Raw genomic sequence first — 25,903 nt, forward strand, 5'->3', positions numbered from 1 at the left:
GGACATATAGAAAAAGAGGTAACAGCCATGAGCCATGTGGCAGATCATGGATTAATAAAAGTGGGTTAACTTAAGTTCATAAGAGCTAGTTAGAAACAAGCCTAAGCTATAGGTCGAGCTTTCATAATTGAATAAAAAGTCTCCATGTCATTATTTTTTGGGAGCTGGCTAGTGGGACCAAAAAAGACTCACTACATAAGGCTTGGGCTGGAGGTCAGATTTCTTTACCATTAGTTCTTGGGGGTCACTAAAAACCTATACTATTGACACATCATAAAACTGAAAGTGGACAAAGAGTTCAGAGAAGATACCAAGAACTTTGTCTCATTTGCTATCAACTACACAATGTTACAATGTCTGCACATATGAAAGAAAATGAATAACATCATTTTCTGTGGAAGTACCAGCTTGGCTTCTTAAGCAAAATACTATATTGAAAAGGGCTAAGAAACAGATTAAAGGGGAGCTGCTTGTTCAGTCCTAGAGTTCTGGCTTTTCTTGGGTTATATTTCTATTGTCTCCCTCTACAATACCCCCAAATAGGCATGGGTAAACCTATTTTTAACATAGCATGAGGGTTCTGATAATTCTACATTTGAAGTGTGATTCTATTAACTTTTATTATAAAACTTAGTAACACGGAGTCTATGAGTATAAATTCAGTTTGAATTAATTCAGCAGCCTTTCGCTGACTTTGAAAAGGAGAAAGCAAAACAAATATGGAACTCCAACACACAGGAGCATTATTAGTTGTCATCTCCTCATGCCAGCTGGTCTGTAATATGGAAATTTGCTTTCTGCTTCTAAGATAATCCAGGCCAAGTTTATTTCCTCTATCTCTTTACCTCTTGCTGTTTTTGCTTTCTGAGACAGGGTTTCACAGAGTTTCTTTGTGTGTAGCCCTGGCTGTCACTGAAATCACTTTGTAGATCAGGTTGGCCTCAAACTCACAGAGATTCACCTGCCTTATGCCTCCAGAGTGCTGTAATTGCCTGGCTATTCATTCCCCTGCCCTATCCATCTCCCTCCATCATGTATCACAAGCTTACCCTTTTACTCTTATGATTTTTTTATAATTTTGGAACACTCATCATCTCCTTGAATCTTCTCAAGTTATCTGTGCTTCAAGTCTAATTCCAGAATGGGAAAATCATGTGCTTTGGAGCTAGGGGTCTGGATAGAGCTAAAGGTAACTGCCAAGGATTAGACTGAGAAACTGTACTTTCCTCCACCTAGCCCTGCCCATCTCCAAACCCTCTATCTCACCCACAGGACTATGATAGAACTTCCTGGTCATCTCAGTTACTGTAGCAACTGACCCGGTGAATCTAGACAGTACATTAGACACTCAACATGTTCCCTTATCCTGGGGATAATTAGTTCATCCAGATGAACTCTTCTGAATGGGTGGCTTTGTTCATTATAAGTCTGAGATAAGTATGGACACACTTAAAGTTAGCAAATAGAGGCAACTCAACCAACAGAAGATGTCAGTGTGTAACCCCAACCAGCATTTGGATGTAAGGGACTGGTGACCTTCAAGGACAGGTGTTCCAGAGGTGATGCTGAAACGTTCTGGTGATTTAAGTGTTTAGTTCCCATCATGCTGTGATTTGGTGTGGATCTCCTGCCCCATTAGGTCATTCCTGCATAAGTGTACATAATTATCTGAGGTAAGAACACATAGATGTCTATCAAAAGCCTAAGAGCTCACACACTGCTCTCGTACTTCTACAGATTTAGAAACAGAACTAGAACTAAAATTGGAAATAAACCGAGCAGGTGCATAAGTCTGTGTAAAGTTTTCGTTGATGCAGAGTTTTTAATGTTGAGAAAAACTGGGAAAGCTGACTTGCCCAATATTCTTCTGTAAAATGAATTATAACTTCATTTAACATTTTATAACTATTAAAATCATAAGAGCACTTAAAGTGTTCATGACACTCTATTATTTAGTGGCAAAGCAGGTCATATATGGAAGATCAATTCATTTAAAAACTGTGAATCAATAAGTCAAAATACGCTTGTGTGCATATTTTGTGTAATTTCTTTAAATATTGCAGAAATTTCAAATTTGAAAGCTACAAGAATATTAACTGGTGGTGAGACTGCATTTTTCATGGTTTGTTAATATTTTCTGCATTATTTACAAAGGACACATGTTGCTATTTGTATTATCAAAAGGTTCATAATAAATACATGCATTAAAAATCGGCTTACAAGTGATCCAATTTGTCTAGGTAAGAATGAGAGTTTTCTGGTCCCTTTGGCTGTGCCAATGGTCCGAGTTAAGCTAAGCAGATGGAAAGTATCATACATGCAACATACAGAATGGATGCACTTAAAGGGTATGGAGGATGAGGAGGGGGTTTCATACAAGACCAAGTTGGGAGAATCCTGGCTATCAGGGCTTAGCTTGGAACCTAGGTTCAGAGATGTGTCTGAGACAGGACAAGTTACAAAGAAGAGCAGATATTTCTTCCTTTTAAAAAACATTCATTTGTTTTTTTGAGACGGGATAGGTCTTACAATATAGTACTGGCTGGTTTGAAACTAGTTATGTAGCCCAGGCTGCCCTTCCATTCACAAAGTTCTGTTTATCTCTGCCTCTCAAGTGCTGGGATTTCAGGCTGGGACCACCATGCTCAGCTGAGGGTCATGGGCTTTAAAGAAATGTCACCAACAGAGAGCAGTAGCTGCCTCTGTGTCTCCAATTCCTTGTGACGACTTACTTCATGTTTTCATTTTGTATCTTATATGTCATTGACCACCCGCATGTTCTGTTGATTGCACTGCACAGCATTGCTGTGCATAGTCCTTGGATCTGACAATCTTTTACAGGCTTGCTAAGGGATCTGTGCCTTTGAGATACTTAGGGGAAACACACACACACACACACACACACAAACATACACACACACTCACACACAGGGCCCGCATCTTCCAACCTTTATACTTGGTATCTTTCTAGATATATAACTAATAATACAAATGCTTCACAGGATGACTGGAATACCCAGTGTGCTAAACCCACCTGCGTCTTTCCCACTCACCACCAACAACAGCCCTAGATGCTTAATGCCTGCTGCCAGACATCTCCTAATTTTACGGATGTTTGCCAGGTTCAGAGCACTAGAACAGCTGTTACATGATTTTGCTCACTTTTTCCAACTATTATGAGGTGGTTTGGACAGCTACCCTTAGCTCCACATCATCCCACCCCCAGGGAGGAAACAGTATCTTTTCATCAATTGGCTAGATCATGGCCCATGTTTGGCACTGATAACCCTCTGTATTATCTAATTTCCGGAGCTTCAGTGAGTATTCAAGTGATCAAGTTACACAGAATGGCCTTTTCTAGTCAATGAAGCCACACCAGTGTAGTTGAGTTTGAAACATTGTAGTGTGTGTGTGTGTGTGTGTGTGTGTGTGTGTGTGTGTTTGTATGTGTGTGGTGTGCATTAATTTAAAGTATTCTACCCTCAGGAAACCATCATTAATAGGTCATGCCTTAGTGGGATCATATTTTTGGATATTTTCAAAGCCAATCTAGAATATTTAGAATGAAGGGAAGCAGGGAGGTTGGGGAGAAAAATTGGGGGCACTAGGAGAGCAGCTGTGGAAGAAGTGAAATGAGTAGTCACTGCCAGAGAGAGAAGAAAACACTAACTGATCAAAGGCATTATGTGAAACGGGAAGTTCAGAAAATGTAATACATTTCCATAGCTTTTAAAGACTGGACCTGCCAGTGTAAGTCTGCTGGAAAAAGACTAAAGGCTTCATTGTAATTTGTCAACGATTAGTGGTCTAAGAAGTTGACCTGCCCTATTAAATGTTGTCCTACCCACACAAAGACTATTCTGTGACATCACAATTTGTTTTATTTTCTTCTCAACAGTTCCCATTTTCATTACTAAGTGCCATGCCCAGAAAAGGAGTACAAGCTCCATGGAATTCCCTATAACCCTTTACTGGTCTGTTGTGAAATTGTGCCTAGTGCTTAGTGAGTCCTTGAGAAATATTTCTAGAGTGAACAAGGGGAAGGGATGCAGAGTAGCATGTAGTTACTCCCTGCATGTGTGCTTAGTCCTTTCTTTGAATATCTTTGAAAACTGGTACACCCCTCCTTTTGAATGTCTTTATGACTAATGTAGAAGAGAGACAACTTGAGGGGCTTTTGTTGTTGTTGTTTTATTTTTCCCCCATGGAAGAGTGTCTGTTATTTCACAGATCGTTTCAGGGTTTCTAGTTATTTATTGACCTTGTCAGGCAATCTTACAGAGCTTTATGTTTATTTTTTATCACTAAAAATTCCCCCATAGACTCAGGACAACAATATTTGATTCTTGAAAATGTACTCATAGCAACTTCTTCTGAATCAATTACTCTCTACTGCCTAAATGCAGGAGTCCAGAAGCAAAAAGCTTGGGGCACCTCCAAGGACTTCCAGAGCATGGCCATAGCAACTGCCCATTTCCACGGAAGCAGCTTTACCCTCAGATCACCTACTTGTCAGACAAGCTACCTCTTGGCCAGTTTCAGCCATCTGAAGCTTCAACAACAAGGGCATTTTCATGATCATTTTGTACATCTGTGGTTTTTTTGTTTTGTATTTTTTTGTAAATACAGCTCAGAAATGGCAGGATATAATTAGTCCTCTGCTGAGCCTGGTTGCAGACCCTATTGGGGAGCATTTTTGTTTGGAACTGCAGAAGAGTCTTGCTGTTTATCTCGACCCATGATATTTTACTATGATAACCTAATAATAGCTTGCAATTTATGAGAGACCATGCCCCAAAGCCTCCCTGGGCTCTAGAGGAGGGGAAAAAAGAAAAACAAGCACAATGCAATTTTCTGATTGCAAATAATAGGGCCCAAACTAGCCATCTTCTTTTTATGAATGACATGTAGGATTTATATTTGGTGAGCAAGAAGAAGGTTATAGAATATTGTCACTTAACAACTTAAGCATCTTTGGGATCATATACTGGAAAATGTGTCTATATTATGGAAGGCACTTTGTGGATTTAATTTTTAGAATGAAGCAGAGTACATAAATAAGTAACATGAAGCTCATGTTTAATCCCCAAGAAGAGGCAGAATATAAGGTCTGTGTGCTGTGGAGCAAAGATGGTACCCAGCTGGTATTGCATATAAATGCTAAGCATCATGGCTTCATATTTATACTATGTATTATTCCAAACAGATACCAACATTATTTTGTACCCACACATAAGGGCAAAGTTTACCTTTCAAATTCAGTGAGCATTGTATTCGCCCTCTTTTCTAAAAATACCAGTTAGCCTAAATTCATTCTATACCTCACACTGTACCCATGACACAGTAATGAAGTTATACCTTCTTATAGCCTAATGTTTCTTCTTATGAGTTTGACAGCAGGGTAGAATTCTTTGTACAGGGCAATATGACAAGGGTTCCTGATGGATAGGTCCTGGTCTCTGTATTCTCTCCCTAATGGGTGGGATGGATGGATTTGTATTTACCAGAGGACAAAAAGGGTGATGCCCTGGATCCAGGAGGCCAGTTGCAAGCTGAATTAATGGCACTGGTCGCCTTGACACTGTGTAATGATCAACAAACAGAAGTGGCTAGAGACATTTGCACTTATATAATGCTAAATGTGACCTAAGATTCATCTGCTGATTCCTAGTATCACAGTGTACGTTTTTCCTCCTGGTAAACAATAATGTGTGGGTGACTAGAATTTCTGGGGAGAAGATATTTAGGGGTGTTTGGGTTGTTTTCAAGAAGTTCAAATCTACAGAGGCACAAAGCCATAAAGATGGAAAATAACACCCACACAGAGTTGTAAGATGTCTGGTGAAAAGAACTTTTTTTTTATAGTTTTTTTTCGAGACAGGGTTTCTCTGTATTGTTTTGGAGGCTGTCCTGGAACTCACTCGGTAGACCAGGCTGTTCTCGAACTCACAGTGATCCACCTGTCTCTGCCTCCCGAGTGCTGGATTAAAGGCGTGCGCCACCAACGCCCGGCGAAAAGAACTTTTAAACCTCTCTAAAAGTTTACAGTAACTTCTACCCTTCTGTACTGTAATTACAATAAGATGGAAAACCCACATTTTGTATTAAAATTTCTTCAGTGGTAACTCAGAAAAATGGAACTATAGAGTCAGAAACTGTGTGAGTGATTGCTTGAGGCCGGAGAAAGAAACCGAGGTTATCTGCAAATGGTGATGAATCTCCTGGGAATTGTTCAGTGCCCAACAACAGGAACAGGGTAATGACAACAGCATAATCCAGTGAATTTACTAAACAGTCACTGTAGGCTATTCTTCAAATGTGTGAAATTTATGATTTATAAGTAATGTCCTTGTAAAGTGTTAAAAATGTAGGATGTGTCTGCATTTAAAAGAATTTTTCATTATCCTATCTTCAAATATAAAGATAAAGCAAGGAAAATCAACCAAAGCACTATTGTAAGTCCCGTGTCACCAGCCTGCATGCTCGTTGAATGTTTTTGAGCTGAAGGGACTGATGTGTTTATTCTACATGATGCTTATGTCTTGTCAAATGTACCTCAGATGGAAAGAAGTGGGGATTTAAATTCACTCACAACACACAAGCATAACAACACTATTTCAAGCATAAGAAGATGTGCACACATGAATGTGTGCACACACACGCATTCATGCCATCTCATTTGTGCCAGTATCTTGGCTTTATGGGCAGAGAGTATGTTAAGTCTCAGACAAGACAGAATAGAATATTTTTAGCTCCTCTCTCTTATCCTGTAATTCTGATGAGACTGAGTGAAACTGGCTGGTGTGCGATTGGGCCCTAATACAAAGCCCCTGGAAGATGTCAGGCGAGGCATGACACATGCTGGATTATCTCTGCTCCCTGAACTGCCTCCTGATAGAGGACATCATTGCTATCTTCCTGGTCACGATCTAGGCTTGTGCTTTTGCAGGCCTGGGAAAAATAAGTTCAGTAGCTGCTGACAGAATACAAGAAGGAATAAAAGCTGCAAGCAGTTTTGAAAGGGATCTCCTAGGTTCTTAGCAAGTGTCTTGGGCATTTTGTACTGTCTGTTTTGTGGTGTGTTTTGTTCTAGAGCAAAAGGCAGCTGTGGTGTTGGTGCTAGAAAAATTCTTACAAAATCTGGTAAGTTTCTTTTGACTCCAGTTTCATCACCTAACTGTAGGAGCCTGAGCTGACAAGAGCAGGGCACTTAGACTCCAGATGGCTTCTCCCCGCCACTGACTAAAGATAGGGTCTCTAGGAAAGTCACCAACTGACTAATGCTGCCCGGGGCAATTTCTCTGACACTGTCCCTGGGTGGCCTTGCCTTCAGCCTGACTATAGGTCTGACAGTCCCATTTTAGCAGTTCTGACCTTTCTTGGTAGTAAAGAAACTGCCTGTCTAAAGTTAGAATATCAGGAGACTAAACATTCCTGCCCAGAGGCAGCCTCTTGGAGGAGCTGACACCGACAACACTGGGAGTCTAGGCTGCAGGGGGAACGCATGGGATAATAGGAAATGTTTATCATCTATCTAGGTATGCATACATACTGCAGAGTGGCTCTCCTTGAATACTGTGGGTATCTAACTTGAGGTACCAGTGATCCATGGCACACAATTGCAGGAAACAAAGGCACTAGTGCTGTCCACTCACCAAAACCCCAGCATCTATATCAGGGGAGACCAGCCTATCATTTATGTAGCTAATCATGCTTTGGTAGATATAGGGCTAAATACTCCAGGAAGACTAAACTATTTAAACAGCAGATTGGATGAGAAGGATAAAAAGACAGAACATTTCTTTTTGGATCTGCTTTGTCTGGTTCCACTTTAAAGATAGGTAATTCTCACAACAGTTCTGTGGGAGATATCTTTAATTTCCCCCCAGTAAATATCTTCATATGTGTGTGTTGGGGGGTTCACATATGTACACACACATGCATATGGAGGCCCAAGGCTGACATCAGACTTCTTCAGTAGCTCTCCATTTTATTCATTGAGTCAGGGTCTCTCACTGGACCCCAAGCTTACTGATAAATCTAGTCTAGCTCGCCTGGCTTCTCCAGGGGTCTCCTGTCTCCACATTCTGAATGCTGGAATTATAGATAATCCAAATCTCATCGCCATGTTTCCAAGACAATCACTTTAATTGCTTAACAATGCCCTTATTCCAGAGAGATGAGGGTGGTGGAGGTGGTGGTGGTGATGATGATGATGATTTTTGTCTGAGTCAGGTCAAGAAAGCAAAGTTTACAGTCATTAAACAATGTGTTTCCACAGTGCTTCCTGAACAATAGTAAGTGTGAGAGGGAGGGTTGTTTTTCACGCTGATCCACGTGACTAAATGGCTCATGTTCTTTTTTATCTTCTCTTTCTATCCTGATCATTAGACTGGGAGGAGGGTGTGCTATCTTTCAGACACTCAAGTCTGTGAACTATCAACCTGTCTGTGAGCTCTGTACCAATAACATCGAGTCTTTCTGAATGCAATGCAAGAGGAAACTGAGCCAATATGAACAGCCTGCTGTTCTCTATAGAGCTCAGATGGTTGCTGATTTGGAATAGCTGGGTAGAATTTCCCACTGAGAAGTGCTTTTGCTTAGGTAGAGTGTTGTCCTCTCCCCTTCTGATACAATCTCCGTGGCTAAACAAGGGGCAGACTGAATGTGTTTCATGACAAATCCTGAACAGATGCTCACTCTCAATCTCCTGGAAGTTGACTTCCAAAGCTATCACGAATCCTTTTCTTGTTTGTTGTGAGAGCATCCTGAATTTCTCTGGGCTCCACCCACCCACACCTAGACAGCCGTGTACTATGGGCAGCTTGACCTAGCCTTGCAATGACCAAATCTCTTTGCCCACATGCATTAGCCATATGATGTGTTGATGAGGAATGTATTGGCATTTCATTTATCACTAGTTATTTCAGAACTGAATAATGCTACAAGTTCACAGTAGACCAAGCTTTAAAATGTTGACTTTTAAAATAATGAGTATAGGATTATAAATTATAAAGGCAAGTCTTTACTAATTTCTGAAATTGTTTGAAAAATAAAGCCTACTATCTGATTTTTATTCCAAAGGGAATAACAGCTTGGTATAAGATTAAGAGCTCATATATAACCCCAGGGTGACATGTTTTAAAAGTAGAAAATGTCAAAATTGAGGCAAAGACAAATGAATAATGCCAGGAAAATTGTAAGGAATAAGGGAAAGAATCTATATAGTACTTTAAATATATGTTCAAGTGGCATGGCAGAAAGGCTAAGAACTGTATTATAAATTCCACAAATTCCATGCATCTGAACTTTAAGTGTAAACAAATAATTTATTCTCTTCACTTGGTGACTCATGAAAGTCTTGGTGTTCACTCTTTTGTGGAGTTGTCTTTAGAAAGAGCAACCACTGTCTGCATCCATAGATGTGGTACCTAATACATTTCCAGGGTGACAGTGAGATTTGCATCTCCTTGAAATAGTAGTATGACTTCTGCTACATGCAAGCTATTTTAATGCCCACTGAGAAATAAAACAACACAATGTGGAAAATGATAAAATATCTCCTACTTAAATATAATATAGACTATGTTAGCTCTAAGAGCTACTAGAAACTAAGAAATTAAAAATGGAGACATAAATCATTAATGAGCATTTTTTGTAAAGGTATTACAAAAATGTGTGTGTGTGTGTGTGTGGGTGTGTGTGGGTGTGTGTTTTGGCACAGAAGAGAACAAAACAAATAAGCCCACTTTTAGAAGCAGGAGCCAAGGGGCAACATATGCAAACTGATGTTGCAAGGGAGCAACACCATATCATTTAAAGTATAAATAATCACTTAAAGTATAAATAATAGGCAGTTTGAGCTTTATGGTCACCTGAAAAAGTTCTCTTCTTGCTCAAAACTTTTTCCATTTGTCATCATTTTTCTGTTGATCTCCAACCGTTTTGCCATTGTTCAGAATTGATTTTGGCATCAATTCTGAGGTGATTAATTCCTGCATCACATGTTAGTGTTCAGAACATATTTATTTAATACTCCAGTCAATTCTATTTGACTGCCATGTAGTATCACTGCCCATTTTTCAGCTATAAGAACTAAGGCACAGAAATTCAAGAAGTCTCTCAGACCCACACTATGACTAACATGACAGAGACCTGAACTGCATTCCTGGTGCACACTGATACTGCAGAAAGCGAACAGGGTGAACAGTCAATAGAACCAACTTCATCCTAAATTCTTTTGTGGTCTTTAAAAGTCTGAGGGTGCGAGGCTGGAGAGATAGCTCAGAGGTTAAGACACTGCCTGCTCTTCCAAAGGTCCTTAGTTCAGCTCCCAGCACCCACATGGTGGCTCACAACCATCTGTAATGAGATCTGGTGCCCTCTTCTGGCCTACAGGTATACATGCAGGCAGAACACTGTATACATAATACATGAATAATTTTAAAAGAAAAAGAATTCACTCATTATATTAAAAAAAGTATGAGGGTCTATAATTAAAAAATGATATAAGCTCCTCCCCACAAAATAAGAGTGTTTGTTTATGATTTTTTATTTTTGTATACAAACCAAAAACAAAGTTCAAAAACACCCAGGATTGTGTTTCCTTTCATGTCTTAAAACCTTCAAAGGGATATAATTCCTAGGTGGTATATTTCAAAGCATAAAGTGATCATCAGAACACTAAAGGTAACAGAAAATCTTACAGTGCCAGAAGCTGAAAGATAGCCTAGAGTACTCATGATTCAAAAATTTCTGGTCTGTAATGAGTGGCACATGCTTGAGGGGGCAGTGGGCAAGCATCAGGTGCAGACCAGTTGATACCTTGGAGAAAGTCCAAGGCCAGACTTTCTGGGGTGGTGAGCAAACATATTTGCAACTTCTCAATCCTAAGAGGTTTCCATATAACACTAGGAGAATGTTTTCGTCTATCTGAATCCAATGTGAACAAGTGGTAAAGGGACGCCCCTATATAGAATACAGAGTACCAAGCAGACTGTTTTGGCCCCACAGACAGGATTTATCAGAGTAAATTACCATGAGTTAAAATAAGTGTTCAATTAAAGGAGGCCTCTCATTTTCAACAGGTAGACTTCCAAGGGTATATCCTCATATTTCCTCCTTGAATCTCAAACTTCCTTTCCTATAGAAATAGTGGGATATGATACAGTTTTGGATTAGGGGGTATAACACAGTATACCTAAAATGTAAAAGTGCCCATCTGAGTTCTGTATCTTAGGAGCAGGAATCACGGAAAAAAAGAAACAGCAGCCTTGTTGTTCAACACAGTTCCCAAGACACACACAAATATGAAGAAGGAAAAATGCTTCTCCTCTGAGGGTCTCTGTTCCTCTTGGCTTCCCTTTGCCCTCTTTAAAGCAATGGCCTCCTTAGAAATGCCCTATTCCTCACGAACCAGCCACGCTATGAAAATATCCTTCGTTTGTTTTCCCAAATAATCAGAAATGCTTACCAGTCTCTAGAGTGCTTTAAGGAGAGTCTGACTGAGTCAATTAATGCTAAGGAGTACATGACAGTCTTGCCCATTCTGTGTGTGTGTGTGTGTGTGTGTGTGTTTGTGGTGTCACTGAAACACACACAATAAGGGCATGATGGAAATAACTAGGTTTTTTGATTGCATGACCGTTGCAGTTGGGAGTTAAGTAATAACAATATTCAAGAACAAAATCAAAAGGCCAGTGAGATGCCTTAGTAGGTAAATGTGCAGATGAAACCACCAAGATTGATGACCTGGGACTGATATCATGAAAGGAAAAATCAAACTCCCACAATTTGTACACACACACACTGAGAGAGAGAGAATAAATAAAAATGTAACAAAAGAAAAAGGTTGTAAAGCTGCCTGTAGTAATAAAACTGCACAGAAAAGAAAATGTGACAATATGAAACACTGTGTGGTCTGCTTGATACGGGGGAGGTACTAGTTAAGGTTAAACACAACTGTAGATGAGCAGACAGTTTTGTGCACATGAAGGGAAGAGTGACTTTTACAGCCAGTGAAACCCTGAGATGCAATGAATTTAGTTGGGGAGAACAGAAATGGGGCAGTAAGTCCAAAGAGCAATGGACAAAGAGAACAGAGGGGAATGCCGTGGAATGACCGGATGATGGAAGTCTGCAGGTGAGACTGATGCCTCTGAGGTTTGTCCTACTGACTGGTGTAGCTTTCAAGCTCTAGGAGGAGTGGGGACCATTATGAGCATCCCCCTCCCTACAACAGCACATTAACGAGTTCTAGGTACTTGCTAATATGATGAGAAAAAATGTTCATTCACCCTCAAAGCGACAAATCTTCCCCCATATATTTGGAAAAAATATGATAAAAGATATTTTGAATGAGACATGTGAGCATTCAACCCTGCCCCACTGAGGCTGAAGCGTGGGGAAGTTTTCAGTTCCTATCTGGCCATTACAGAGTGTAAGTATCAGTGTAGGAAGCGAAAGCAATTCATAAGACAGTAGACAGTAGCACTTCTACTTCACAAGTGTCAAGACATCAGCTGGGTCCAAAGGCCAGTGCTCACTGAGCAGGCTGACGTGATAAGCATTTCACTTTTTGTCTCAATTTTGTCTTATTGTAACAATGAAGTGTCATGTTCCAGAAACAATAGCATCATTTTCCCTTTTGTTTTTCAGGTGTCTGGTATATAGTCAAACAAATGTCAGGATCAATATTGAATAAGGCCACATAGTATAGCCATTTATCATCTTTAATTTACATAGCTTTTGGGAGTGAGGGGATTCCATATGCGCGTATACACACACACACACATATATGCATGTACAAATGTATATACACACACACATATATATACATGTATATAAGTATGTGTACAGACATACACATATATACGTGTATTTCCTGTGATTATCATTTTTAGTGAGCATGATGTACAGTTAACATTGTAATAAACCACAAGTGATTTATTTATAAATTACAGCAAAGAAGGCGGCGTCCCAGTGTCCCAATGAGAAGCATTTCTGGCTGAGAAGAAGTGCGATTACAATAACTAATAGTTTTGTTGTATTCTTCTAGTAAATCAATTGTTATGGTCCATTTTTTTTTGGTATGAGGCATGGTTGAAGTTTCTCAAAGCCACAGGTAAGCCAGAGGTGCTATGGTCCCCTCTCTCTTTTGGCTGGTGGCTGGTCTCAGAACTCTGAGTTAGTCTGTCATGTGACTGAGCCCATGGTAAAGGGGCAGTCTCAACTCTGTGTCTTATACCATCAGGATAGGGAATTTGAGAAGAGGCAGGTCCTGGTCTTTGAGAAGAGAAACTCTCACAACCAGGAAACTTAAAGCAACAAACCATTATCTTATTACTACACCCATAGGGCAGAGCATTTCTCAAGCCCTATCAGAGAAGCTTCTTGCAGTACATGGGAATTAACAACGAGATTCACAGCTGAACAATGAGATGTGAGTGAGTGAGTCAGTGAGTGAGTCAGTGAGTGAGTGAGTGAGTGAGAGACTTTGGAGCACTCAGCACTAAATGGGCATATCAATCAAATCCTTCCTGTTGAGGCTTAGGCATCTATGTGGAAGAAGAGATAGAAAGATGATAAGAGCCAGAGTTGGTGGGTGATGCCAAGGAAACAAGGTCTTCCTGACAGAACAGTACCGATACACATGTGAACTCACAGAGACTGTGTGTGACAGCACACTCAAGACCTGTGTAGATTCAAACTAGACCAGAACCCAGCACTGAGAAGAGGCAGGTGACACAAAGACCCACCCCTAACCAAGAAGCTGTTTGGAACTGATACCTGCTGGGAAAATCAGGTTTTTCCAATGGAGTGCCATTGGGTATATCATCCACACTCCAGGGCATGCCCCATTTCCAGGAGTAGCTGGCCAACACAAAATGAACTTAATGGTGTGTGTATGTGTGTGTGTGTGTGTGTGTGTGTGTGTGTGCGCGTGTGTGTGCTGTTTTGGAGAGTTTCATAAATCATCCTTTACCTGGCACCGAGGTTCCAAGAGCGACAAACACAACTGCAGTCACAGAATCTTTCAGGCCAATGGTGCAGCCAAAGTGGGAAGCCAGATCTCCAATGAAGGCTGTCAGGAGGCCAATCATGAGGATGGAGACAATGAAACAGGCCCAGCCATTCCAGTATTCTGTAGGGGGGACGAAGGCAAACAGAACCTTCCAGAACACTGTGAGAAAGTGCATCACGTAATCAAAACAGGAGGGCAGCTTTTCCTCCCCACATTCATCGTCGTCGTCATCTTCCCCTAGAAAAGAAAAGAAAACACCTTTCATTAAGACCCAGCTGCCAGGGACTTCTTCCATTCCCTGCATCTCCTTCTGGACTGTTGGCATGCTCCTCTGAGGGTCAAGAAGCCATCAGGGGTCAACTAAGCTTAGGGCTTTCTAAAAGTCAACCATCATGAGCCAATTATTGGTCATGGCATTCAGGAACCACTTCCCTTTGGCTCAGTGGTCAGGGGCAAAAGTTCATATCCAATCAATACACCCTTCCTACATAATGCTCACATTATCTCCCAGTGGTATTTGTCATTGGAGTGATGAAAAGATTTCTTGCCAAGAGAGAGAAGCCCCTCTGGAAGTTGGGCAAAGTTCTAATAGGATTCTTCTCTTAAAGTCTAATGGAAGATTGGTAGTTGTATGACTTCTACAGTGTGGTATTCAGTCAAGGCTCCCAAGTACAGCAATGAGCCTTTATACCACTCTGGATTGACCTCCTTTAACTATTTCAAACTTTGTCTTAGCCTAATAGTATTATCTGCTTTTTAAAACCATCTCCACTTTCTCTGGCTTTAGAGCTCAAAGTGTATCCCATATTCGTACCCCTACATCATTCTCCTCCACTAGTCTGTTAAAATGTCCCTCACCCCTCTTCAGAGTTGCCATGGCATCCAGGTTCTTGGGGATGTTCCCTGAGCAACAGCACTAGGGAATGCACTTGAAATTCAAATTATCAGTCTCATTGGATATGACAAGGAATCTGGGCTTGAATAAAGCCTCCTTGTTATTTGACTGCATGTTCAACTTTGAAAGTTGCTGCTTTGTCTAAAATTGGGCCTGTCTGATGTCCTCTCTTCTCCAGCCCTTTATGAATTTTGTCAGTCTAGTATTTGGTATCATTTCCATCAATTAGATAACTATTTTGTATCCTTTGCAGTTGGTACTATTTCCATCACTTAGATGACTAAGTACCTGTAAATGAGAGAATGCATGCATGGATTTCTACTGGTTTTACATCATTATGTATTTACATAACATATGTGTGTAGATCACAAATTCTCCTGTTAAATCACATTTGAACACACAAAGAAATGCAGGAAGCTTGTTAGTTAAAAAGACCAGGATGTAAATAACAACAACTTAAGGTATATTTCATTAATAGGTGATGTGAGAATAGTGTAACTGTAATTTACATTGGGCAGAAATAATCCCCATTCATGTGTTTTCAATTATGAGAGTCATTTTTCCTCAAAGTGAAAATACATGTTTCATATGCTTTGTGACAATTTAAAAAAGGAAATTATCCTTGAACATTTTGTTTACCTTCTCCAAAGTCACTTGGAATTTACTCTACTTCGTTCTAACTAATGTGGCTGGCAGCAGGTGGGGCTTGCAACTCTCTAGCTGATTGTGTAATACCAGAATGCCAGCACCAAGCAAATACCCATGCTCTTTGTGACAGAGTCCGGGGTGAAGCCATCTGAGGGCAAAAAGAAGTGCAGGAAAACCCTTAGACACACTCCAGCTTGGAGCAGGGGGTGGATGTCATGAAACTTGTAAAATCAGATGACTGGGTTTGTTCCTGGCCAGGCAGGAATAGAGAAATAGTGGAGGACTGCTCTGTGAGCACACAGTTACAGTTATTACATAAATAGTTTGATTATAAACAATGTAGCCTTGTCTTTGAGGCCTTGGGAGGTAGCCAATAAGCATTAGGAGAATGCTCTCATGGATATACAGAATCACCTTTGGGGACCCCTTGGGTGAAGAACTTGAGTCAAGTGATTGACAGAAAATTCTCTGGGTAAAAAAGCAAGACTGACCTCCCAGGTTCATGCTGTAGGAGTGAGGACATATTCTTAATAGCCCTGTCTGAAAGCACAAAACACTTTTTGAATAAAAGTGTCTGATATGGGCTGCATTGTACTCCTCCCTCCAAATCAATGCTAACCCCAAAGCCCTAGAATTGGATGTTTATTTAGAGATAATGCCTCTGAGCAGAAATGTAAGACAACGCATCAGAAAGGCATTGGCTCTGGGCATGGTGGCCCAGTCCTGTTGTCCAGCATTTGGGAGGCAGAGGCAGGAGTTAGAGTTTGAGGGCAGCTGGGCTACACAACGAGACATTATTGCAATTACATATGTTGTGCAAGCCAAGGAATTGCTTGGGTGTAACCAAACCTACTCACACCTTGATGCACAGAGAATGTCTTTCTTGTGTTTAAGCACCAATTTGTGGCAGTTTATTATGGCAGCTTTGGTCAACCAACAGCAGCTCTTTGGGCTCTTCCTGTGTCGCCATTTAAAGTCTGGGTATGATTATCAACATGTCACACCACAGCCACAACTACGTACAATTACTGCATGTCACTTACAAAGTAAACACGGCCCCCGCATTTAGAAAATTTCCCTTCTTCCTTACGTTTTCTTTGTCCTTTCACTCCTCGTCTCCCCCCACTTTTCTTTTATCCTTCCTTTTTTTTCTAGATAAAACTGTAAAAGCTTCCATATTCATAGTTAATTTTAAGCTGGGAGGGAGATGAGAACCATGTCAGTCTTTTGTCTGACTTGAGTCTGACTCCCGTCCTTCCTACTCTCTCTTTATAGACCTGTAATGTTTTCTCCTGTAGACTCTGCAATAGCATTGAATTTTTGGTTGTATTTATTTTGTATGAGGTTATTTTCTTAACTTCCCTATTTTAGGGTGCTTTCTAATTTCTCAGGCTATATGACGAGAATGTTTGGTAAACACGGAATTTATATCAATCATCTCCAGAATCAAAGAACATTCTGCCTCTGCAAAACTATTTATTTTGGGGATGATTAAGTCTCAAAGTTTAAAGATGAAACAGAAAGCAAAGAATGAAACTTCTCAAAAGAAATGACACATATAAATCAGGATATTTATTTGCAAGATGGAAATAATAACACCTTTCCCAGGAGGGCTGTGCATAGGAATAATTAGATCATTTGTATCAGGTATCTGAGGATACTTCAAACTAATGATTATCATGTTGCTTGTTGTTATAGCCTTCTGCTTTGGCATACAGCTGTGTTTTCCCATCATTATTAGCTAATGCACTGTTTCCTAAGGTGATATTCTACAAACTTGAAACAAAAATGACAGGAAGCACATGGCACTGTGGTGGGTGCACTCCTTTAATTTTCAGGAAGCAGAGACAGGTGGTTGTCTGTGAGTTTGAAGCCTAGCTGGAACTGCATAGCAAGGCCCAGTCTCAAAAAACCAATACCAAACATAAAGTGTGTGTGTGTGTGTGAGATATATATATTATCCCATAGCCTTCCAGCACTACAGAGAATCTTAAATGTCTTCATGCTTCAGTCTGAAATGGGAAGCCCATGTGTATGTGTATCTTTCAGCCTTTCAAAGCAGTGGCTTGTGTTCATTCTTTCTATTCTAGCATCTCACTGAACTTTATAAATTTTAATGATTAGCTGACAAGTCATGTAACTATTAAAAATGGCCACTGACTGCCTTGCTAGCCGCATAATTGCCCTGTCTTAGGGAAGGACAAGAGAGTATTTAGAGTGCCCATCACCAGCCGGGCTATTCTTAAGAGTCTGTTTCTTGAAAAGAGCAATGGAATATTAGTTCTATTCCTCCATACCTTGAGGGCATCTTTTATGGCATAACAGGGAGGACAGCAATCTTCTGGCTCTGTAGTCTGCCAGCCCAGAATTGCTTGAGCTACACGCTTCCTTTGCATCCCTTCTCTGCACTAGCTTGGAGATAGACAAGTTGGTTGGTTTGCTTTTAGAGGCTCCAAGTTAAATCCCTCTTATCTCAGAGTCCTTTTTTTCAGCTTTATAGATTCTATTAATGGAAAGATAAACAATCTGTGTTCCATTAATCCCTCCTGGAACCTTAGAAATGGCTTCCCCGATACATGTTGGCCTCCATAAATATAACCATAAAAATAGCCAAATCATAAAAAGTATAGGTAGTGGAGACAGCTTCACTTCAATTATTGATGTAATAACAAGGTGTTGTTGCTTCCCTGGAGCACAGAACGAGGGCATCATCTGTTCAGTGAGCCATGGCAGCTGAGCACGAGGCTTGCCACCAGCTGATACCTTATCTTGTGCAGTAACCAGGCGTTTGTTGACATCCCTCCACAGACATGGACCTCAAGGAGGGCATTGGGAACCAAAAAAAGAAGCTGTACTACACTTGAGTTAGAAATACTATAAATAAATTTCTGTTTCTCGTTGCTTGCTTTGGGAAGACACTTGTATTTCCCAAGTTTCATATCCATGTCTGTCAAATGAGTTTGCTAACTGTGGCATCACAGTGTTACTCTGAAGATCAGGAGAGGAAAGATCCCTGTCCTGTGTAGAGCCCTTCACAGGTTTGTGCTGTAGCCTAGCATTGTTGCTTGCTGACAGGAAGGCACTAAATCAATCCAGCCCCAGCAGTCTCATGTCAACAGATCTATGTACAGCTCAAGTGAACCATTGTCACCACTATTTCCTCAAGCTGACTTATTTTTAAAGGAAGGAAGGAGCATGGAGAACAGACATGACTGGGTGTCTAACTAGAGGGAGACTCTGAGTAAAAAAAAGAATATTTTCCCATACTGACCTTAAATCAACTTTACAGTTATCTTCTAAGAAAGGCATTGTTATTCTTATCTTTATGGAAGAATCTCAACCATAGGAAATTTAATTTTTGTTTTACAATAATCATTCAATTGGTAAGTAGCTAGGTTGTGATTTGATCTAATAGCCTGAGGGAACATATTCCTACATGATGCCTTCCTTATTGAAACAAGTAGGGTTAGCATCAATCTCATACTGATTTAACCCTTCCATTGTCTAGTGCCAGGTAGATACAATGCTGTGCCTTCTGTGAAAATGAAAACCCTGGCACACACAGTCAGCAACATCTGAATTCCAGCATTTTTAGACATAATTTTTATTTACCTAGTCACATGTATGCTATTATGTATTTATACCTTTGGGCACCATGTGCAAGAGGCGGGTGACAGCATAGTTGTGTCCATTTTGGATCTCTGCTTTGGAAAATGTCAAGTTCTTACTCCCATTTCTAATGTGCAAGGGTCAGCTCTCAAATTCAAAACATATTGACTTGCATCTAACTGCCCATTCTAGAACCCAAGAAACTACTTGAAGGCTCATCAGTGTGTGTGTAAGGCATCTGGGAGACACAGGTTGCTGTTAGCCTGAGTTGGTGTCTGATCATTACAGTCCTTCACAGGTATCCAGTGAGATCTCTGCTCCACCAGGCCAGAAGCTTTTTCTCTTTTATGACTTAGCATACAGACTCAAGCTAAGTGCTCTTATCCCATTCTGTTTTGATTTCCCATCTCCTGCAAAGGTTTAGGCAGAATCCATTCCAGGTAAGGCGAACAAAAACATAGCTATCAGACAATCAGCTAATTCACCCTTTCTCTTCTTCACAGAGGATGGACAGCAACACCAGCAGCAACAACAATAAAAACAACAGCAAAGGCAGCAATAGCAACAACAGAAACAGTAACAGCAAAGGCAACAATAGTAACAACAGCAACAATAACATCAAAGGTAACAACAGCAGCAACAGTAGCAGCAACATCAACAACAGCACCAACAGCAACAGCAACCTAAGATCTGTAATTCAACAAGCCAATCAATTCTTCCTTACTTCTGTGTACCTTTGTACTATAACCGTGTGTTTAATACAGAAACTTAGATTTTCTTTTCCTTTCCCCTTTTATGTACTTGTAAGTCATGCTTTTTTAAGAATAATCACCATTTCCTGGTGTTAATGGCTTCTGTGTATCACAAGTACAGTGATCACCCCAGGAAAAGCAAACCCTAGAGATTCACCTCTTGTTCTAAGTTTGGACAGTAATCAGCATTCTCCATAGCTTTCTCTGTGAGAACACCGCTACATGTTCTCAGAGGGAAAGGAGACATTGTGAAGGTTTTCTTCTAAGGAAATTTAGAATGACACCTTCTGGTCCTGCCCCTTGGGAATTTGCACATGGCAGGGTGCCCTGACCCTTTAAGAGGAAAACTCTACCCACAGCCACATTTGCCTTCCCCCAACTCCCCCCCCCCTCCCTGCCTTCCTCTGAAGGGGCAGACAGGACTTTTACTGTCGTTTTTTTCCTATTTCTCCCTTTCTCTATCTCCTTCCTCTGTCTTTCCCCCTTTCCCTTTCTAATAAACATTCTCACCTAAACTCTGCCTGCCTGGCATGTTTATCCCTTGTCATGGTCACCCTCGAGAAATATTATAGCAGATCTTAAACTCAGTTTGCATATTTTCACATATAGGAGCTGCTCAAGCATTGGAGAAACCATAGCCATTTGCTTCTGTCATCTGAAACGAGGGGGGAATTAGTTAAAAATTGGCCTTAAAGCTGGCCAAATTCAGCTGCATATTTAATGTGAAGTTTTCTATAACCACTCTTCTAAAACAGCCACCAGTGCCACACTCAGAGTCAGCTGTACCAGAGGACTTAAAATTTCAAAAATCTGAATTTGATGGATCTGGTAGGCAGCCCAGGTTGATCTCTAGGGAAAAAAATTCTTTGTTTTCTTATTATCTGAGTTCCGTGAGCCAAAGGCCTGGTAGAGATTCAGGTGTTAGAAAGGAGTGGTCTTTTCTTCACTAGCTAGTGGGATCAGAACTAGAATGGTGACATAGGTCCTGGAGTCTGTGGTTATTGGACACTGGCATGTACATCAACATCCAGGTCACATCTGGGATACAGTTCTTTCCAGTTTGTGTCCTCCTTCTTTTATCAGTGAATGCACTGGATCCCAATATCATTGTCCATCAAGTTTGAGTTGAAGATTGCTACAACATGTGTGTCTTGGACTGCTAGCCTGATCTTGAGTAGAGAACACACTACATAGGACCTCCTGATAAATTTCACCAGTTATTTACAGCCGTGGGGCATTCATCGCTGAGGGACTAGAATTAATTGTAAGGGAGCCAAGGGCCAGGTGACATGTGACAATATTAGAAAGGGACTCCAACAACAGTAGCCCACTTTCAGTGTGTGGGTCTCAACATTGTTTGAGACAAATGAGACTCTGGGAGAGGCTGTCCATAAAGATAAACCTTAGGCTTTCCCAGCTCTTCTTAAGATGGCTAACACAGCTGAAGAAATGTCTCATGCGGCACAAATATTTCTCAGCACTGTGGCCACCGTAAAAATGAAAACACTGACCCACTAAGGCATTCCAGCTCTCTGTAAGTCTGATTGTTAACAAAATGAAACTGTTAGGAGGTCAACATTGATTGTCTGAGTCTTGGCGACCACTTCCCCAACCCCGCTTCTCCATAATGAGAGCTTGACATTTTTCTGTCAGGCATGTTTTTGCCTCTAACTCCCCTTCCCACTATCAGAGCAAGACTCCTGAAAATCACTCTTCTCTATTCATCTATGAATAGCAGGGTAGTAAGAATTCTAGGCTCCAGCAACAGAAGCACATTTCCTGAAGAAACAAGCCTTCAGTAAATAGAACGACACAGAGCAAAGACATATACCTCCTGCTACTGTCTATGATTTAGTTACAGTGGGAAGTAGTTGGGTACACGAGGTTCTTAGACTGACCTGGGGGTTCCATTAGTCCTTTGTAAATAGCAGCAGCTGTGTCTAAATTAGCCTCCTGGGGCGAGAGAGGTTGAGATTAGAGTAGCTGCAATGTATTGATGTTGTGTTACATCCCAGGAAAATGTTCAAGATTTTATAAAGGGTAGCTAAGGACCCAAGTCTTCCCTCATGCAGGGGAGTATGAAGGATATACCCATGTCTCCCTTTATGCATGAGGTATACTCAGAGCTACTGAAGATGTGGTTGCAGTGAGGCTGTGAATGCTGATCCCTCCCTGGACACTTATTTCTGTGCATATGGGTAAATGCACACACCTCATCCCCTTTACATTCCCAGGAGCCTAATAAGGCCATATTAATTAAAAAATCAAGGCTATAAAGCTGCTAGTGACTTTCTTACAAGCTCTAAAATACTTTCTGCTACCTCAGTGCTGTGACTAACTAGGTCCACTGTGTCCGCAGGGGAAAAATATTCTCTGCCCTTTGTGCGGCAAACATTCATTCAGGTAAAGTCTAAACTCATTGGTTTTGTTTTGGGGGAAGGTATAATTGAGAAACATCTGTCTTCTTTAAGCCTCTGTGTGATTTATGAAATGCTGAATTAGTCTTTGGGAGAATGGCTGGCTCCACTTTATTCTTAAGAATTCAGCTTTGCTGTGGTACTCAGGTTAGTGGTGTATGTCAGCTTTGCTGGAGACCAGGATTCTCTTTTATTTTGGCTCAAACACCTTTCTCTCTGAATACCAGGCAGGAAGAACTCCTGCCCTTCAGTGGTAACAACAACCTTCCTAGGACCATTTTCCTGACCTCAGGGCCACCTGAAGGTACTGTTCTGATCTTGGAGTTACATGAGTCTATTGCTGATAGAGTGGTGGCTGGAGTGAGCACCCAAGATTCTAATCATGGCCTTGGTTTACACAATACAAAGTGATTGCAATTGCTCAGAGAATCCTTCATCTGTGTGCTCCTACTTCCCTTTCTGTTGTGATTTTCAATGAGATTTCCATAAATAGGGCCCACCATGGAAAGCAAGGCTCTGCCCATGACTTTTATGGGTACTTTGCAGAGTCCCTTTGTACCCTAGCTTCCTCCTTTGGATAAATGTGCAATAGGTACAACTAGCTATTTCTTTTGTGATGAGATTTTAAAAATGTAAGTGTGTGTGTGTATGTGTGTGTGTGTGTGTGTGAGAGAGAGAGAGAGAGAGAGAGAGAGAGAGAGACAGAGAGAGAGACAGAGAGAGAGAGTATGGCTAGCTGAGAAACCCCTAAGATGAGGAGCCCCGTGAGCTCAGAGAAATAGGCATGTAAAGAGGAAAGGCATTGCACACAGAGGCAACGTATGTGTCTGTGCAGAGTGAGAAGTGACTTACAGGTGTAGAACTCTGGGAGGCACAAGCCAGACAAGATGGAAAGTGGACCGGTACCTTCCAGATTCAGAATCCTAGGCTCGGGGTAGGAATCCAACACCTGTGTCCCCGTGTTGTTTAGTGTACTCAGTGGTGCTGCACAGGGCTGCGGTGAAGCCGTGGGAATGGGAAACAGCATGTCACCAAAGCAAGGTCTTTCACTCATTCCACACTGCTAACAGTCTGGTCCAGGGAAGGTCCAGTCTTTACCCTGCCTAGTCTTGAGATATTTCATCACTGGGAACCCCACTGATAGCATGTCTCTCTGATAGGGGAAGGCACCATCCAATAGGAAAGTGAGAACACTGCTGAATGGGGGTAGCAAGAGCCAAGCTCCAAAACTGCCTCTGTGCTACCTTGGAGGAGACTTTCTCTCTCTCTGGTCACAATCTTTATTAAATAATGGAAAACTGGAATAGATTATTAATAAGCAGATGTCCAGAGCTTTGCCATGATTTGAACCTGAGATGTTCTAGTAGGGAAAATGACACAACCCTCAGCGAGAAATGTGCAAATGAAGACAAGGAAGGAAATATGTACCAGGTAGTGAAAAGGATCCTCACCAATAGGGCACGATGTGAACAGCAAGGATTAGTGCTGTAGGTTGCTGTGGTATGAGTTGTTGCTGCCTATAGTGCCTGTGGCAGGGAGGGTCTCTGCACATACAGGGGTATGTTTATTCTGTTTTCCATTATTTCAATGATACTGAAATGTCCTCCCCTTGAAACACTATACAAAGGCTCCCACATAGGGATGGAAAGTGCCCCTGTGTCTGCAGCACTGATGGGTGAGCAACAGCTAAGTCTGTCTTCACATGGCAGTAGCCAATGCCAACAAAAGAACTACTGGATCCAGAGATGGAGCACTTTTGGCAGAGCTGAGCTGTTGCCTCTCCAGACAAAAGCTGCATTAGAGACATGACTTCAGGATTATGAAGGAGAGTGCTGACTCATTCTGGAACCCTCCAGTACAATGTTTTCCTCAAGATTTCTGTAATGGGCAATTTAAGAGAAAAACAGCTCAACAGGCCAATATTCTTTTCTGAAAAAAAAATCAGCTAACACCTATCCAGGGGCCAGAAAATAATTGCCCTGCCTCTGGTCTCTGCACTTGCTCCCCCATTGTGGCTGGCCTGTCTGTCTTGTTCCAAAGTGATGAGGGAAAGCTATTAGATTCTTCATTTTTGCCTGCTATTGCTGACCGTTTTAAATTGATGGATATCGCAGGGATTCCATACTACTATGACCTAGCATGTCTCCCACAAAGAGTTTCTGGAAATTGCTGTCCTCAGTATTTTCTTACTCATTCCTTCTACTTCTACTCTTTCTCCGGTAGGTTCTTAATTATCAACTAAATGACAAAAACATTTCACCACCAACAGTGACAGAGAGTGCTATTTTAAACATGAATTATTTGCATATTCAACTTGTACACGTATATTTTCTATTTATAAGAACATACTTATGTACCTCTATCTGCCATTTGTATATGGAATTTGTAAAATTATTGGATTAGAGGTATCTCAAAGTGTTCTTAAAGTATATCATTGTGTAAGAATCTGTATATATGTGCACATGTATAAAATATGTGTCAAGTAATACATATACATACATTTATCATAGATGCATGTATTCTGTCATATATTATGTAAGCATATGCATATATTATATGTTTAATATATAATTATTCAATATATCACTTAATACTTATATATTAAATAATGCACATTATATTTAATCTTATGTCTGTGGTGACCTTTGATCAAAAATACCCACATAACTTATTTAACATATACTCTAAAGCCGATATTTCATCTCCATTAAACTTAGACCTTAGACCTTCAATTTCAAATAACGAACTATGCAAGTTGATTGCCTAAGGTGAAGGACCCTTTGAGGATTCCATCAACATTTCTGTCTCCTTCCTTCATTGTTTCTGTGTCTCAAAGATATATCATAAGGCTGTGTGTTCTATCCCTTCCATTTATAGACCAGGAGGGCCAAAGGACTGACCTAGAGCAGGACAGTGAGTTTTCGTGACTCTTTGACTATTTTAATTCAAGTGATCAAAGAAGCTAAGAGTTTCAAGTGTAAAATTTAAAAATTAAGTGATTTGAATGCAGTTTCTCTCACAAAGAATGTGTTCTGGCTATGCGCCGAGAAGGGATTGGAGCTAAGGAGGATGGCAGCAGTGGTATCTACTCTTCATGTCAAGGAATTGCTACTCTATCAACACAAGACTGGGTAAGCCTGTGGGGGATTCTAGGCATGAAAAATCTATGTAGAAAATGCCATATGTCACAGGGAAAGGCCAAGAGCTTATAGGAGAGGCTGGTCAGTGACTCTTATCTGAGTTTAAACAATCAACCTTGCATCTAGGATCAGACATAACACAACTCTAAAGTCACAAAGTCACCTTGGAAGCCTCCTGGCTTCTTCAGGATAGGATCAAATCCAGAGTCTCTGGAAATCCAGGAATCAATCTAACCTTTTTGCTTTTAAAATAATTTATTTATTTTTTATTTTGTGTGCATTGGTGTTTTACCTGCATTTATGTCTGTGTGAGGGTGTCAGGCCCCCTGGAATCGGAGCTACAGACAGTTGAGATCTGCCATGTGGACTTGAACCCAGGTCCTCTGGAAGAGAAATCTGTGCTCTTAATTTCTGGAGTT

The 25,903-nt window shown here is 40.8% G+C and overlaps 1 protein-coding gene across 10 annotated transcripts in view; it reads right to left on the minus strand.

Annotated features, from left to right (window-relative positions):
• Positions 1 to 25,903, minus strand: part of Slc8a1 (solute carrier family 8 member A1) — a 351,192-nt gene that overhangs the window by 24,726 nt on the left and 300,563 nt on the right. For all 10 annotated transcript variants that reach the window (XM_040738197.1, XM_040738204.1, XM_040738200.1 and 7 more), the window contains one exon: positions 13,985 to 14,260. In XM_040738197.1, coding sequence (XP_040594131.1) covers positions 13,985 to 14,260 — 276 coding nt within the window. The remainder of the gene's footprint in view (positions 1 to 13,984; positions 14,261 to 25,903) is intronic.

The sequence above is a fragment of the Mesocricetus auratus genome, unplaced genomic scaffold (assembly GCF_017639785.1).
Source record: "Mesocricetus auratus isolate SY011 unplaced genomic scaffold, BCM_Maur_2.0 Super-Scaffold_100676, whole genome shotgun sequence".
In the NCBI taxonomy this organism is placed as follows: domain Eukaryota; kingdom Metazoa; phylum Chordata; class Mammalia; order Rodentia; family Cricetidae; genus Mesocricetus; species Mesocricetus auratus.